This window comes from Dendroctonus ponderosae, unplaced genomic scaffold (assembly GCF_020466585.1).
Source record: "Dendroctonus ponderosae isolate FM_Combo_2020 unplaced genomic scaffold, Dpon_F_20191213v2 Dpon_F_20191213_4, whole genome shotgun sequence".
NCBI classification, from domain to species: domain Eukaryota; kingdom Metazoa; phylum Arthropoda; class Insecta; order Coleoptera; family Curculionidae; genus Dendroctonus; species Dendroctonus ponderosae.
The window spans coordinates 8,977,041-8,994,730 of record NW_026018611.1 but is presented as its reverse complement, the minus strand read 5'-3'; the positions used below and the strand labels follow the sequence as shown (position 1 = coordinate 8,994,730).

General features: G+C 30.6%; 1 protein-coding gene across 1 annotated transcript in view; it reads left to right on the top strand.

Annotated features, from left to right (window-relative positions):
- Nucleotides 1-397: 397 nt before the first annotated feature.
- LOC109544266 (extensin) overlaps nucleotides 398-17,690 on the top strand; it is a gene marked incomplete in the record, with an annotated part of 19,437 nt that continues 2,144 nt past the window's right edge. Inside the window, 4 exon segments of the mRNA XM_048666110.1 lie at nucleotides 398-564; nucleotides 14,517-14,925; nucleotides 16,963-17,193; nucleotides 17,526-17,560. Coding sequence (XP_048522067.1) covers nucleotides 553-564; nucleotides 14,517-14,925; nucleotides 16,963-17,193; nucleotides 17,526-17,560 — 687 coding nt within the window.

Here is a 17,690-nt window from a genome sequence, read left to right as displayed (position 1 = left end):
TCATCTTTAGGATGATTGGAGGTAAAACTTATTTTCCTCTTGCATTTGGAGTTGATACTGAGCAACTGATACGAAACTGAGCTGTAGATTCAAGTACCGCAAAAAACAATTTGAGATTTAAATATATGGTATTTATATGGCAACCTCTACTGGCATGTATTTATTATACATTAGACAAATTAAAGTTGAGGAAATATCCTGTACGTATGAAAGATATTGCGACAGGTTGGTTTATTTACGGAATTTCGGCTATTTCTCAATAATCTTCATCTTGGCAGTTAATAACCATCCCTAAATTAGATTGTGAACTAACTGTTACATTATTGCAAATTAGTGTAACAAAGATGTCCCCTTCTCTTAGATTCATCTCCCACTTGAGATCGCGGTATAAAAGTACGAGTTATTTTAATGGTACCATCCTTATATGCAGTGGCCAGTGTCGGACTGGATGTTTTTTTCGTAGTGATCTGGTGATTTTTTCGTTTTTTTTTTAAATTAATTTCATCTTCTGAATGTGAGAGTCTTTCGTAGTGGCAATTATAAGATTTGGATATGTCAATTAGGGTAAGTGACTCAAGTTAAAATATGTTTAATATTTTAATAAACCGTTAAATATTTGTAAATTTATTAGAAAAGTATGCGTTTTAATAAAATTATCAAAAACTCTAGTTTTACTGTTCAGAATCCTGAAATTTCAACATTGAAATGTTTTAAAATGTAATTTTTTTTGAAAATTTGGCAGCAGTATTTTTCGGCCCTCCTGGTATATTTGCAGAAAAATCTGAGAGTGAAGCTTCGCGGAAATATCGGAAAATGTGTTTAATTAATTTTCCACTTGGGAAAATGACTATATTAATAAATCAAACTGATTAATGCGTGGCAATAGTTTTAATCGGTAAATGCGTTTTGTAATAAAGGTTGTTTATTTGCATCAAACAACTATTAACTATTTATATAATTTTTGTAAATCAATTAGAATCAATCTTAAATTAAAGGACGTTTAACAATATTCCAGTTATGGCTGTAAAATTATTTAAAGAAAATGACTTAAAATGTAATTTTAAAAATAACGTGTGCTCACTAGTCATTTCAGAAAAATAATAAAATATTAAAATAAATTAAAATAGAATCAAAATGTGAAACGATGTTAAAAATGCMCWTTTTTCTAYATATCAAWTAATTTTACTGCTATCGTTATTGAGGAAAATTCTAGCAAAACGCAGTATAAAGCTTTTTTAAAGATTTGCTTTTTGTCAACCTAGCTTCTTTTAAATAGATAAAAAATATGCATTTTTAATTCTAATTTTACTACATTTTCCATGTATGTTGTAAGTTTGTTGGAAGGTTTTTTCCTTTATTGGTTTAATTTATTTTTTCTGCAGACGGTATTATTACTAGCTAATATTATTCTATAATTTCATATATTTATTTGGTTTGCCAACTTTAACGCAAATAATATATTTTTTTTTTAAGCGAATACCCTTTAATTTGTGGTTGTATTCCTCATCAGCCCATTTCATCTGAATTTTTATAGTTGGAAATTTAATTTAACATATTTAGTTATCAACTAACTTCAGAACAACGCTCCCGTAAATATTCTACTTATTAACCACATTTAATTGACATTCATGCACTTGCATTTAATTATCGAATTTGTTATCGTTTACTTGTTCAAGTACATATTCGATTTCCACTAGAAATTGCTTGTGCAAACTTCTTCAGATTAATTAATGGCGTTTTATGGTCAATATCCATCTTCATCTTCATTATAAGCCATTCATATTAGTAAATGTTATTACCGCAATAAATTACATTCCTTCGACACTAATGATTTTTTGATAATTATTTTTTTCCTCCAGCTCTCGACTATGATCAAACTAGCTACCTAACGTTTTCTGTTCTTCAGTGATTGATTATATTAAATAAATGAATGATCATTAGGTAAATATCCGATATAAAATATGCATATTCTTTTAAATGGATGGATTTTATCTTTCATCTTCCGAAACTCTTTTATACAAATTCTTTTCGCTGATTCATAGCAAAACTATGTTAAAAATACAGCGAAAATTCCTGAATGGGTTTCAGATTTCTAATGAGATCAGGGGTCACCGTATTATTTTCTCTTTCTTTTATCTGCACGAAACCCCTTAAAATAGGAAGCCAATCGTCTCTTTCATCTTATTCTTATTATGACATCATGCCTATCAAAATATGTCCATTCTCGATAATTACATTTTTGCAACGCACGTTGATTTTATCCAAATGAATTCATTAACATAACAATATGGTATGATTGAACAATGATATTTTTAATCAAATTGTTTTATGTAAGTGTGCCCGATGGGGAATTCTTCATATGGTATTCATCTTATGATTTTTCTATTTGTGGTAGCCTATAATTTATTGGTGACCAACAACTAATTAGATGCACATTAACCGTTTGATGAATATACTTTTAACTTCGTCTATTAAGTTGGACAACGGCTTTTAGACATTTAATTTTGCAATTTAATAGTTTGGTGGCGTCACGATTTTTTACCAAACGTTAAATTCTATAGCAATTCTGAGAGTTCTCAACTCTCAACCAAGACAATATACTTTTTTACCTTTTCACACGAATGGCAGATTATCTAAAAAATTACAGTCATTTAAGTTAGCATATAGGTCATGGCCAAAGATGTGAAATACCAAGATCGCATTATTGCTATAGAAGTATGTTTTAGAATAATCTATTGTGTAAAGATGGCAAACAAAATCCATAAATTCAACATAATTCATCTCGATGCTATAATTATTAGTAATTACTCGTTGTGCTTCTAATATTGTTTAAAGTAATATTTCGATATATAGTTAATTAGTCGCACGCAAGTAACATTTTCAGTTTCGGCACAAGTAACATTCACAAGTTCAGACACAAGTAACATTTTTTCTTAACTTCATAATTATAAGCAATTTTTTCTTGCATTAAAGTAGCTAAGCTATATTCATCTGCTCCTCTTGTCATCGAGAAATCTTAATTCTACTATTCTATCAGACTGAGTATTTTCTCATTTATTCAAAGGTTTATTGTCAGCATATATGACTTTTTAACATATAACGTATTTAAAATAATTTCTTCGTATTTTATTAAATGCTTTTTCATCAGTTTAGAACAGTATTTTTTAGAATTCATTAGTAGCAAATACTCTATAGGTCCTGTGAGGGCAAATAAATAAATAATGCTAATAATATGAGAAGAGACAGACTTTCGAGGGCATTCCTTGAAACTAGTGGATTTTTCGGGTTTTTGGGCCGCCGTAAAATGAAATTTCCGTAAGCGTCATTCCACCTACTAGTTTCAATACTAGTAATGTTACAAAAGTAACACAAGTTTCTAAATATCCGAAATAACCCTAAATGTTTCCTAAGAATTGAGCAAAATATGAACGTTAGGTACTTGGCTAAAATTGATCAAGCTGAGGAAGAATTATTTCGTAGTTATTTTTTTCCAGTTTTTGTTAGTGAGAGAGTGTCTAATAGTGAGAGTTTCTCAACTATTAGACAGCTAAATATTTTAAAAATTCAACATGAAAATTAGAAATCCCGAAGGGTTTTACTTGAATTAATTTATTAATTAGGAAATTATAAATACAACAAGGCAGGCACAAGAACAAAAAGTAGTTCTTTTGGAATGTCTGTTTGGAGCATCAAGACTCGCAGGCATTTTTAAATTTTGTAGAGCCATTCTGTGACTTAAATGTGATTACATGTTTAAAAAAAATTAAGGCACTATTTCGAAAAAGTTTTAACTTTTTCTCGTACAAACACGAGTTAAAGCTCTAAATTCTTTTGGGTGTAATTTGTCGCGTAACGTAATGTTGATTTATTAACAAGAGAAATTACATTCGGTATATTATCATTGGGCTTAAATCGGAAATCAAATTAAATTGACTCATAAATTAAACCTGTCATCATATATTGCAGACCAATTCAGGCGCCACACAGTAGTCCGAGCCCATAATTCGGCCGGCCAAAACCACCGTTCCTTTTCTACCTGCCTACTTTTCTAATTTTTATATAAAATTTATTTTCACTTCACTTTTCGTTTTTGCTATCCATATTAGAAGTTTGTTCAATTTGATCTTAGACCTGTTATAGAAAAGTACCTTAACTATTATAGAAACAAGTAAAGAATCAATAATTGTTGAACATAATAACTAAATGGGAGTTTAAATAAAAATTTTTAGATACATCCCGTATAAGGCATTATACAGGATGTACGATTTTTTTAATAGAGGGAAAATGTGCGTGTAAAAACAATCTAATTTTGCTGTAACATCATTCGGACAAAGATTTGGTATAAAAACAATGTCAAAATAATATATGAATTCTACTTTGTCTTCTATATTTTCAAAATTACCCTTTATAGTTGTAAGATTGTACTGTAGACAATTTATAAAGTGGTAACTGCCCGATTTATGAGCTAACACTTTTTTGTATTTATAATTTAAAATTAAAATACATTAAAAACAATGTAAGTTTTATAATTTTGATTGAGATTGATTTATTATTTGAGCTATTTGCAGAGAGAATAATTCTTCTACTTTTCATCAGTCAGTTAAGTTGGGCATTTTGTAATGCGTCGCTATAACTTACCTATAAATTTACATTTTACATTTTTTTTTCATTTCCCCATTTCTGCAATTATGATTAGTTAATGTTTAGTTTAAATTTATTTGCTAATTAAGTGATTTTTATTGTTCTCTTGCATAACTCCATTTTTTACGTTGTTTCTTTTACAAATAAAATTTATGAACACAATTTTCATGTGCGATTTTACTGTTCTCTGTTACTGTGTCTCTATTATGCATGTAGAACTTGAAATTGAAATTTATTGAAACATTTACTTAACTGTTTATTATGGTTCTTTCTTCATTGTTAGTAATGCTGATCTAAACAGATTTTTATTTCAATCTTAATCAACTATTTTACCTGATTACTTTGACTGTTGATTTATTACTTTTATTATTTTACATCTTAGTATTTTCCTTTTTAAATTTGCTTCTTGTCAGAGATTTTACACTCTGATATTGATTTAGTCGATAAATACATAATTTGCCACTCTGCATTGGAGGTCTCTGAGATGCAAAATGTATTGTACTAAATTTTCGAGTTTTCTTCTTTTGTAAATAAAATTAACACTGTTTTTTTGCTTCTTTTGCCTGCTGCTTTTATTAGGCTTGCAGAACTTTAATTGAAAAATGCACATAATTAATTTTCTTTCTGAATTATTTCGTCATTATTATTAATGTTTATCCAAGCAGATTTTTATCTGCAAACGAAACTCCTTATTTTAATTGATTACTGTCATTGTTAGTTTTCTTACTTTAAATCATAGTATTTTGCGTTTTTTGCCAGAGGTTTTGCACTTTGATACTCCAGTAATCCATAGACTTATGATTTGTGCTTTTTTCTTGGCTAATAGGGCTTTGAGATGCAAATATGTTGAAATGAAAATAATAATAATGTTAAACAAAAACAGCCAAAATAAAGTTAGAAAATATTATACTTAATTTGTCACATTTTTCGGTTGAATATTCATTCTATGTTTAACAGCAGTGTTTGTGATTCTTAGCAGCAACTTTTTCATTACAAAAGCCATCCAATGAAACTTTCTGAGATTAAAATATGGGTGTAAGTCCAAGAGGTTGAAAAGTGTTTTTCAATGTAAAGTAAAGCCATTTTTTCCATTCGGTGTACTTGCCAATCCCTTTGAATTGTTTATTGATTTAATACCAGATAATACCAGATTTTATCCAGTTTGTACACACTTATTTCCTTCCTTTTTAATTTATTTGATGGTTTCTTTATACTAACTTATCTGATCATCAGCTTCATCTTCTGCTCTTTTCATGTTCTGGCAAAATCGGGTTGGTGCTGTGACATCTCAATAAGCATCTAAACCGTAAAATCTATCTGTTTTATTGAGCCTCTCTGGAACAGTCAATATTTATTAGATTCTAATTCTATAACTCATAATGCGTGCATTTCAAGTTTTCTTCAGTACCAAACGCGTAACAACGCAATCTAATATTTAACAGTTTTACCATCATATATCTTCAGTGGAAAATGGGTTCGTTACACAACGGATGATTTAAAACTACACTGGTTGTGTCTTCCTTCTAATGAAAGCAAGTCGCATTTTTTGCAATTCATTGCACACGAACAAGATTTTTCATTCAGTCTCTTGGGCAATGGTCGTTATTTTCAAAATACGGGTTAGGCCATGCTTCCATACCAGTTTCTAGTGCGTGGATGTGGGCTGAAAAATAAATCTATTTTCCGAAAATGGCATTATAAGTGCTGCAAGTTATCAGAGATGTTGAGATTACATTTACGCAGTATGATTTGGGCTATTGCAATGTGCAATAACTAAAGAGTGCATGTGAGTATGGAAGCATTTTATTTGCTTATGTGGGATCTTAACATTGTTGACTAATAAGGCTTGGAACATGCCTGTGAACAAGCTTGAAATATTTTAGCACTATGGCATATTACATCGCCTTCTTGTCTAAGGCCAGTAGGTGAATAGAAGAAATTAATTAGAAGGAGATTGTACATTTTTTTGCAGTAAAACAAACATTAGACAGACTGGAGTATTTCTGCGTTATCCAATAATTGTTCAATACATTTTATCATGGAAATGTGAACAATATATGTATGTACTAAATTAATTTATTAATATCTAGCCCTATAATTTTGCCAACGTCTTATAAGCCTCTACAATTGCATACTATATTCTATATTGTTCTAACTATTTTAAAAAGTCTTAAAAATAATTCTAATATAAAAGGAAGGTCTTAAACTTCTGCTCTCATTGTATTGGATAATGCGGTCCTCACGAACAAATTATATTTGCAGTGATATTTTGCGATGATAGCGAACAATGCAACTGGAAAATCTATTTCAATTCATCGGTTCAAAAAAAAGAACCATTAATTATTTAGCCGAAGAGTTACGTCAGGAAATGCCTGTCTTTCGTAGAAAGTCGAATCGATATCTATCAGATACTCGGTTTCCGCTGATTGTAATGTGACTCAGCCTTCACCAATTGAACACCCACTAAATGAAGATGTTACAATGTTTGAAATTCCACCTGGGAGGAATATTTTTCTTTGCAGTTTATTGAGTCGCTTCATTGTTATTGGCTTTTGTAAACCAATTATATTAGCATTTACACACTACTGCATGTGTTATTCATATGTAATGTAGGCATTTGTGTTGCAAAAATGTTGCAATACATAAAACTATTTCCATTTCTGTGTTTCCAAATAAAATGTGAGGCAAAAATACACTAAAATACACCGATATCAGTGTATCTAGCATAGGTTCGCTTTTCGTTTATAAAGTTTGAGAAGGAAATTGTGGATTTTTTCTTAAAAAATGTTATCGAAACTAAATTATGAGACATGCAGAATAGAGCGGAATACATTGACTTGGGCTTATAGGATTTAATGAGTTTATATCATCTTCTGTCTTCAAAAGAGAACTTTTTTTCGAGCCGGTATTTTGAGCACTCAAAGTCTATTTGATTTGTTTCATATAAAAAATGCAATTGCAACACTCTAAAAACGTCTGGTTTCCTGTTGTAAATCATCTACCGATGAAACAATGCACCACAAAATTTGACTATTTTTTAGATGTTTTGTTTAACAAATATTTTACTAATTCAATATTTGGAAGTTCTGCATATTCCTCCAGTTTTTTCCAAACATAACAATCAATTAAACACTTTTTTTACAACTTGAAAGAAAAATAGATTGTATTTTCATCTGCAAATGCCTAAAATTTAAAACGTCTTTTGGCCAGTATTTTAATTTTTGGCCATAACCTCGTGCCAATTATTTCAGGTGGTAGGCACTTTTGCAACTTAAATTATTGTGCATTAACTTTTAATTATAAAATCCCATTTAATGTTCTCGATTGTATATTTCTCAATTTGTTTTTCAATAATGGATGTATTGGAAACTGTTGATAAGCTTCTAAAAAGTAGCGTCAAAAAAATATTGGTGAACTACATTTTAATAAATTGTAACGTTCAAAAGTCCGCTGTCACGTTTTCAACTTTCTTTTTGTAATTCCAATTAATTGATCATGTTCACATCATCATTTCCGATAAGATATCAATCTCAGACATTTTTTTCACGTTGAATTGAACCAGGTAGAACCCATCGACCTAACTAATAAATAATTTCAACCTACAAATCTCCTTTTGATGACAGGTTCTCGTATACAACATTATGTTATGTGTTGTTAGATAATGTTATTCGCATCCATAGAAGGTATATAAAACGTCATACAGGAAAATCTTTCAAATATGATATAAGATCCGCAATTGTTTATGTTCCCATATCTTTTCATTCGCAAATATTTATAGTAACTGATTTACATATTACATGCATTCTTGCAGACGTGCGAAATAAAGTTGCAGAAGAATGAAGATTGTGACTGCAATTGGATTCTATGGGACTTCCTGTATAATTTAATCCTGTAATATTTTGTAATAAACATGAAATTTTGTTTATTGGGAATAACCTGAAAGCAATTATATAATCTCTAAAGTTGTCGGCTTACTTTCCCAAATGTCGACTAATATTTTATTTATTCATTATAAATTCATTCAATATATAATAACATACATAATATATGTATCGTATTAAAAATTGGCACTAGATCTTTATCTGGGTTTTTAAGTGTAAACACTTAAGAATGTTGTTTCAATGGTCTTGTTCTACATTATTTTTTACACCTTTTTGAGTTGCAAAAAGGAACTACGACAGGAAGTACAGGGAGACATTTTTCATTGAGTAAACGAAAAACTATATTGGGACTGTTCAAGTTAGAAAAAGCTTACACATACGTTTTAATATTCATATAGACGCTAGTTATCTTCAATTTGAATTTGCTGGTTGACTGCGAGTAAATGGTTTAAGAATCTACTTAGTTTTCATAATTTATGTACTTTATTTGGGCGAACTGGCACATTTTAACTAAACGTTTTTTAGTTCAAACACAAAGCACAATATTTTGGCTGTCGCGAGCAAGCACTTCAAAGAGCGGTTTGGAAATGTCTTAGAATTTTAATGTTTAAAGTGAGCTTATAGAATAAGCATCTTATAGCTTTGATAAATCTATTTTTTTGAACATGCAAATTGTTTGTTTATTATTTGTGTTTAAATTGACTTCTCCGCGCTGTTCACTTTTCTGCAATGTTTTACGTATATGTTTTATATTTTTAAAAGTTTTTTTCGACATCTCGGTTAACACTTTGAACCAATTTTATGAATTCATAAAATTTTAATTTACATAAGAGCACTGTATTCGATGTACTTTAATTCTGTTTGACGCATGAAATAATCACAAAATATACAAAACTGTTATAATTGTCCTTATTTTTTATTGTTCAATATTTTAGTGTTTCATATGAAAATTCGGAAGTTTGAAGAAAAATTTCCAAGTTATCTGCATACGTACTGAAAAGTGCATTTTTAAGAAACCTTTGAAGTTCTTGTCTTGTTCTTGACACTGACTTTGCATTAAAACTAAGGATCAATACGATTATCATAAACATTCGTGACATTGGAATTATATGTAAAAGAGCCAATTTAATTGATGGTTCTTAGTCTGATAAGTATATTTCTCAGAAGTCTCGTTTAACATCACTTCAATTAATTGAATTGTAAGCTTGAATAATAACATTTAATTAAAATATTGCATCAAGACAGGATAACTTTACTTAATCTGCATATGATATTAACAACTGTTTAGTTTTTCTACAATAATGAGCCACTTTACAACACTTTTGATAAATTGAAAATATTTTATTTTTAACTTTAATATTCAGGTTCCTAATTACTCTACCGATAATTGAAAAAGTTACCTGTTTTAATAGATCTTAACACGTAAAAATTATTATAATATTACAATATCTTATTATTAAAATAATTCTAATTGAATTACGAATCGTTGTACTTATATTATTTTATACAATCATGATGAAAAATCAAGCATTACTCAAGCCATGTAGCTTTTACGCACACTTAATCGTTAAACAATATTTATGTTCATGGTTTCCGATTCAATAAAACAATACAATAATGATCATGTTAGCTAATGACATGGTACCGCAAAATGTTGGCACGCGGCGCCAACTTCTTGTGATTGGTAATTTATTATTTTGTCTTTCTGCTTAATTGGTTTCCCGTTTGACTGAATGCTTTATTATTATATTGAGTCCTTGAACTCAAATAACCTCCAACAATTTTCATTTAGTATTTTTACATTAGTAAATACATTTCAATTTAGAATCGACAATGTTTTTGTAATAAAGTGTTTATATTTTCTAAAAGTAAGAAACGGCCCTATTTTAGTTTTAAGGCATGTATCGTTGTACTAAATTTTATCAAGAATTTTATTATTCCTGATCCACTATGTGTTTCCTTACTAAATTTTCAACTGTTGTAAATATAAAATGACAAAAACTTTTGCATGAGGAAAACATGTTTTTAAACTTTTCGTGTTTTTCCACAATATAAATCTTTTAGATGTCTTTGTTTTGTAAATGAAATTTAATTTAGGTCTTCAAGCGAGACATAAAGGAGATAAATAAGAACATTATTAGAAATTTATTAAAAGTTCTAGTTATCTTTTCCGTGAACAAATCAATGATAATTTTAATCCATGTTCGATGAAAGTACATACTAACTTTATCTAATAATGCATGTTATGCAGTTTGATCAATTATCCGATCAATTTCATTGATATATCGGTATGAGTAATTTTCACCAAGTAATCCTTTGATGTAACCCGTCTTTTCTTGTACGCACAGTAAATAGTAATGCTGCATACCAAAAAAACACAATCTGTTAATGAATCTAAAGTTCCTCGTTGCGTGTTTTTCTCGATTAATTGCAAGTTAATGTTAATAAACAGATACATTCAATATCTTAAGTGCGACAGGCATCCCTGCCAGAAATAATAATTTTCCTAGGTAATAAAATTTCAATTAATAAATATTTATAAATATACATATTGCACGGGGCATTAAGAACCCAGGAAATAAATTGGAATGCAGAAGGCAAAAGTCACGCAGGAAAATTTAAATAAGATAATCGCAAATTTGCTGGTATTTTATACGAGATTACAAGACGCCCGTTGATTATCCAAACCTGTTTAATTTATTAACAATTTCACTGCGGCTTCTGTAATTCGACTGCGTAATTGTGTTTATCTGCTTAGTATCTGGGAAGAATGAAAGTATCATTTAGATCTAACGATTATTCGATTACGAGGATCTGGTGACAATATTTTTAAATGCACTTTGTATACAGAAAACGATTTCAAAGGTAAGAAAATACTGGTAATGGCAAATTTGGCTTGCTTTGTTGTTGTAAAAACTGCAAACATAAAAAAATAAAATAGGTCGGTATAACTTCTGCTTCTACAGCGGTTTAACAAAACGTGCCATATTTTAATTAGGTTTATATTGGAGTCTATTATAAACTTAAGTCCATTTGCCTGATTGATTTTTAATATTCTTTATAAATTACGGATAATTTTTTACAAAAAAATATTTTGTGAATTTATTAACAGATTCTCAGCACTTTGAGCGTGCTCTTAAGCAATAATGGCATTATTCCAGAAAGTTCAAAATTAAATGTTAATTAAAAAAATATTTGATATTCTAATAGTGAAAATTGATTTTAAATTTCCTTTACTCTCTTTTAAGGTCAGTTTTGTATGCAGTTCTAGTGACGTATGCAGTTCTTTCTTAAACAGCCGAAAATTTTACTGGCAGTATCATTGGAAGCCGAAATTAAAATACAATCTATTTTAACTAGAACTCTTAAAAAAATGTGAAAAATGTCAGTTTTTCCCCAGCTTTCCGCTGTATCTACAAATTCAAATAGATACAAAAGTTTAAAGAATGTTAATAAAGAAGAGTGGTAATAAAAACACTTGATTGATGCGGTTCTTTTCAATTATGCTGAGAAACAAGTTCTGTTTTGTAATTATTTACTTTCCGCATTGCAAATGTTGTGATCGAACAATAAATTTATTGCTTTTATGTACAGTAAATCGTTGTCAAGTCGTCGTTGAATTAAGAGCTTTTTATCCATATAAAAACTAAAATAAATTTATTTATAAGTTTAAAGGAAAATAAAATGGAAAATTAGGAACTGCAATATTAACAATGAAAACACGCTGATGAAACTCTTTAGGATATTTTTTAGGATATTTTACACTTATTGCATGTGTTTCAATTTTCAAAATGTGTACAAGGTGTTCTTTTGTTCAATTTTGCGGTTTCAAATTAGAGTTTTAATTCTACTTTAAAAATACTGGCCTAATTAGTCAATAGTTATCGACATTTCAATATTTTAGTAAATCACATAAGGTTAAGTAAACCAATAAAATAGGGTACTTCCTGGATATATTATCTAATCGATCAGCAAATAAATATCTTATATTGATATTTGTTCTTCAACTGTTCAATTAGCTAAGCTTCCATGCTTTTACCAGATTTTTAATAAATTCTAACAGTATCTTTAAGCCTACACATCTTATAATAAATTTTTTAAAATTGGAAATTTCGTAGGTGGAAACATGTATCTGAAAATCTTGCAAATTTGATTACACGCGGGTAAATTGGCATTTTTCGTATTTTATTGCTCATTTCTATTACATATGTATCACATTAGGCGTATGAGCGGATATAGAAAGATGCTTACCAAATCACATAATTCAATGTGGCAATTTATTCAATCATTGCAATAAGCAACAATTGAATAAATTAGACGCAAATATTTCAGATGAATCTTAATTTATGAAATATTTCTTATGTCATATTAATGACGTGAAAGAGAATAATGCAGAGAAGGTTGGTTGAATTTCGTTAGCAATTTAGATTAGGCTGTTGTAAAGTCTTCCCACATGAAATGCAAGGTCAATGTGAATAAGGTATCGACCTATACAACAGCGGTATTAATCACTATGAAGTGCCAGCAAACCAGGAAATTGCTGCAAATTTCAACATTTTTATTGCAGTTAGTAGTTCGATCTTATACAATTTCATTCAGGCATTATTTTTCTAGAGCTTCCAACGAACAAAGTTGCCAATCGAAATATACTGGAGAGTGAAAGTGAAAGGTTTCCGAGCTTCCGTTTTTTTTTAACAAATCCTCTATCGGCTTAGAATTAGCTCAAAGCCATCATTAAACTCTGCATGCAATACCGACATTAAGTTCACAAGGAGAAATTTACAAATTAATTGTTTATGTATTACTGAATTTCGGTAATTTTTTCTGCGCATTTTAAACATCAATGACGGAATTTTGGAAGGACAAAAACGTACATGTAAATCGTAAAAAAACAATCGTTGGATCATCTCTAGATGTTTTAAATATTTTGTTGATTTCTGTCTTGCATAGTATCTTTGCTACTTACTTGTTCTTTTTTTGCTTCTGCTGCTGCAAATTAACAGCTTTGTTCTAATAACAGCCAAAACAGTGACAAATGCAAAGAGCTTTACCTAATTATTCAGATATCAAAAAAATATTGAAATAGATTGTTAATAAAATTAAGATCTATAAAATATTCAGATTTCAGTTTCATACTGAAAGTTGGAATATTCCTAAAGAGTTTTTGTATGCTGCTAAATGTTGGGGCTTGAATACTTTCGCGTACAAATTTTCAAAATAAACAAAATGATCAGGCTTCAACACTCCTTCCGTACATCCATACTTTCCTAATGTTCCCAAAAAGTTTCTAAATCTAAACTACATCCTTTGCCTCAAATTATAAATGGTAACCAACAGTTTAAAAAATTGGATTCAGGGTGAATAAATTAAAGAACGTTAATAAATGAATAAAAAATCTGTATAAAAACAGTCTCGTAATTCAGTTTCAAAAAACTATGTTAAGTGTATGCAATGAAGAGTAAAACCAGTGAGAGTTTGAATAAGTGGAAAATGCTGAAGAAATGTATGCTGTTGATGCTGTAAATTGAACTTCAAAGGGGTAAATTGAGCAAATAGTAATATATGTACTAAGATGCAAAACTGCAACTGCACAACGACGTATTGATAAATTTGTTGTATTGCTAGGAAAATAAGTGCTGTTGAATGTGAATTCATGTCGTTTTTGTACATTTCTCAGCTTTTCCGTACCCATTTCATCGACATATTATTAGGCAGCACAAGAAAATTCGATAAAACTTTTAAGCTAGAAAATTAATTTGCGTTTAAAAATGTAGTAGTTTTCAACAATGTAGTAGTCAATTATTCCAGTTAACTGCATTTTTCAGATTTGCCATATTTTTACAACTTGCTAATCATCTGCCTAGTATATTCAAAAAAGTTAATCAAAAAATTGATTCATCTCCATTCAGAGGAGTAGATTTGTCTGCACATAGTATGTAGTTCTTCCTCCTTTCTAGGAAAACAATGAATATAAGTTTCACGTGTTCCTTTCAGGTTCCAGCTGTGTTCTGCTGCCTGATAGCAGCAGTATACGCTGCAATCGCCCCAGGAGAGAACGCATATCTCCCCCCAAAACAAGGCTACGATTATCCCAGGCCCAACGTTCCGTTCCCACCTTCTCCCAGCTATCCCCCTCCACCTCGGCCTCCAGCACCTCAACCACAGCCCCGACCAATACCTCCAAGACCCACCTACGGCCCGCCTCCCACCGTTCCCACTCGTCCTCCACATGCTACGGTTCCTCCTCCATATAGTCCTTCTCCAAGTCCTTTCAGGCCTCCGTCGGGTTCTCCAAGTGTTCCGTTCAAACCTACTGGACCTACACCTCAAAGACCTACATATATTCCTCCACAGCCTACAAGTCCGCCGTTCCGACCTACTGGGCCACCAGCCAGACCTCCTGGTGAGTATTAATTCTTGGTCTTTTAGAGCTAAGAGAGGCCACTTAGTGCTGGGAATTTAACTTTTGCTTTTTTGGCTCAATTATTTAGTTCGACTGTTAATAATTGCAAACAGTGATACCAAAAGTCCTTATAGTTAAAGGATCTTGTGTGTAATATGTTCTGTATATAAATTTTCTTAACTTTTTCAAATTCAATGCCTTATTTTTTTGTTCATTTAAAAACGTTTAAATAATAATTAAAAGTAGAAAATTTTGTTAGATAAAATTGACGCTCTTTGTAACGGAGGTTACTAAAATTTTATTTCGGTCCTGTTAATTTAAAGCAACGCCAGGCGGATGTTTTTTTTTCAAGGGCCCCGTAAAACTATATTTGTTTACTTATTAAATATTATTTTACGATTGTACTCGTATCGCGCACGTGCACTATACAGGGTGATTCAAAATTGGCGTCATTTCTTTTAAGGGTTGATAGAGGCTCCCTTGGGGAGTACGAGAAAAATATTGAATTTTTTTTTATTATGCTATGCCAAAGATCGTGTTTACGTTGTTTAAAATTACCTCAAAAGCATTGAGGCCTGTAGGAGGTCCCGTGGAGGACATTTAAATGATATTGTTTTTCGTATAATGGCAAGGTTTAATCTTTATATTGAATTAAAATTTTCGTCTCCGTCTGAATATTTTCTGTTTTTTTTACTTTACTTTCCCAAGCATAAAATAGATAACCCTGTATAATCTTCTAGATAATTAAAAGAAGTCCTGATAATCTGACAATTACTAACAGATATCTATTCAAATAAGCTGAGAAAAATACGTTTGAGCAAATGTCGGTATTTTTCCAATATTTCTACAAGTAATAGGAATTTTTTAATGTTCAAAACATAATTTTGTTCAGCCACAACGTTCGCAACTTTGCTTTAATTTAACCGGCTCTCTTACAGTTTGCGAGATATCAATGGTAGAACCTCAACTTTGAAACACACTGTATATAATAACTTTTTTCTGGGGCCTGGATTTACTGCCTGCGGTATTAATTTTATTTGACTTTAGAGATAGTTTGATATATTCTGTGAAATTGTAAATTTCATGTACCTAATGAGCAAATTCCTTCTGTTGCATAATGAAATGAACACCTCCATTGGGAGTCAATTGAAAGGTTAAGGCCAAGATTGTTTTAAAGACTGATGTGCACAGTAATTACCTTTCTGCTATAAAACATAAGTACGTACACGCCCAATTATATATTTCACTCATACAGGATGGTGTGATGAGAATAGCTCTCGGTCATATTTGAAACGGTAAAATTACTAGGTTTATGTAAATCCGACTTAGAAAATTTTGTGACCATTCAATATTGAACATAAGCGCAATATTACAAAAACAATTTTTGTAAATCCAACTTATCTTATTTTGTAAGAATTTTTGTTTATTGATTGGCATCTTAACAATAATCAAATATGCGGTGAGCGCTAACTGATAGTTAGTTATTCTGCAGATATTTATCTGCTTAACTGAAGCTTTTTAAATGTCTCTTAAAAGCCCTTTAGCAACACCTTCGAATTACTTATCATACTGCGTTATATACTTACTTTCTAGAGTTTCCTCAATGTCTTCGTTTACAGATGTTTGTTTCTAGAATGAGAACGGTTTTTTCAATTCTATAAGACCGTTGAAGCGACTATGGATTCTGCTTAATTCGAAAGGTCCGCTCCTTCTCTAATTCAGATTCCAGTAATTATTGACGAGAAATTTCATTATTTGAAAAATATTTTTTTGTTTCAAAATTAAGGTAGTAAAATCGATGCGTCTTTCTGCAGATTATATCGATTTTGATGCAAGTGTTTAACAAATACGAGAAGAACTCCACCGATTAGGATTATTGAAAAAAATAGCTGTTCTAAATTGTCCAAGTGAAGTAAATCACAAAGCAGCGAAAAATTTGATACAATTTACAATTTATAGATATGCTTTCTCCCTTGTTTTATTTTTAGATATTAAATTAACATGTTTTTTGTCTAATACTGGTTTTGAATATTTTAGGAACACGAGCACCAGGATACCTTCCACCACCCACCCAACCACCATACCGTCCTTCAAGTCCTCCCCCTTACCAACCGCCAACCCGCCCACCGAGCCCACCACCCAGCTATGGACCTCCTACTTCACCGCCTTTCAAACCTCAACCTCCAAGGCCTCAACCTCCTCAACCAAGGCCATCTTATGGACCTCCACCAACAGCAAGACCAACACCTCCACCCTACAGGCCACCAGGTAAAAACAATCTTGGATTAATAAGATTTTTGCTTTAATTTTTATATCACAGGAATAATCCCAATCAATTTTTACAATTTTCTATAGTTAAATGCAGTGGAATGGAACTTACTTCTTTGCCGCATTTATCTATTTTTCAACGAAAAATTTTATTTGAACTATTAATTATTTTACTAACTACTTTACAAAACAGCGTTACTCGGCATGATTCTCCCTAAAATTAAAACGTTGTATAATAATGTTCTTTCATACGAATTTAAATTGTACTCAATAGAAAATTGTTCATATTTTGATATTTAACGTTTCAACTTTCATTAATAATTTGATTTTAGGTACAACTCCTAGAACACTAAACGGCTTTGGTGAGGTAAGAAATATAAAATTAGCCGATATATAAGTATTTCTAGTCGATATCGTTTTATTCTGCTTTATAAATGGTGTTTGCATTCTTGGTCCTTAGATCCCAAGTCTTGTCATTAGTGGTCTTTTTATAATTA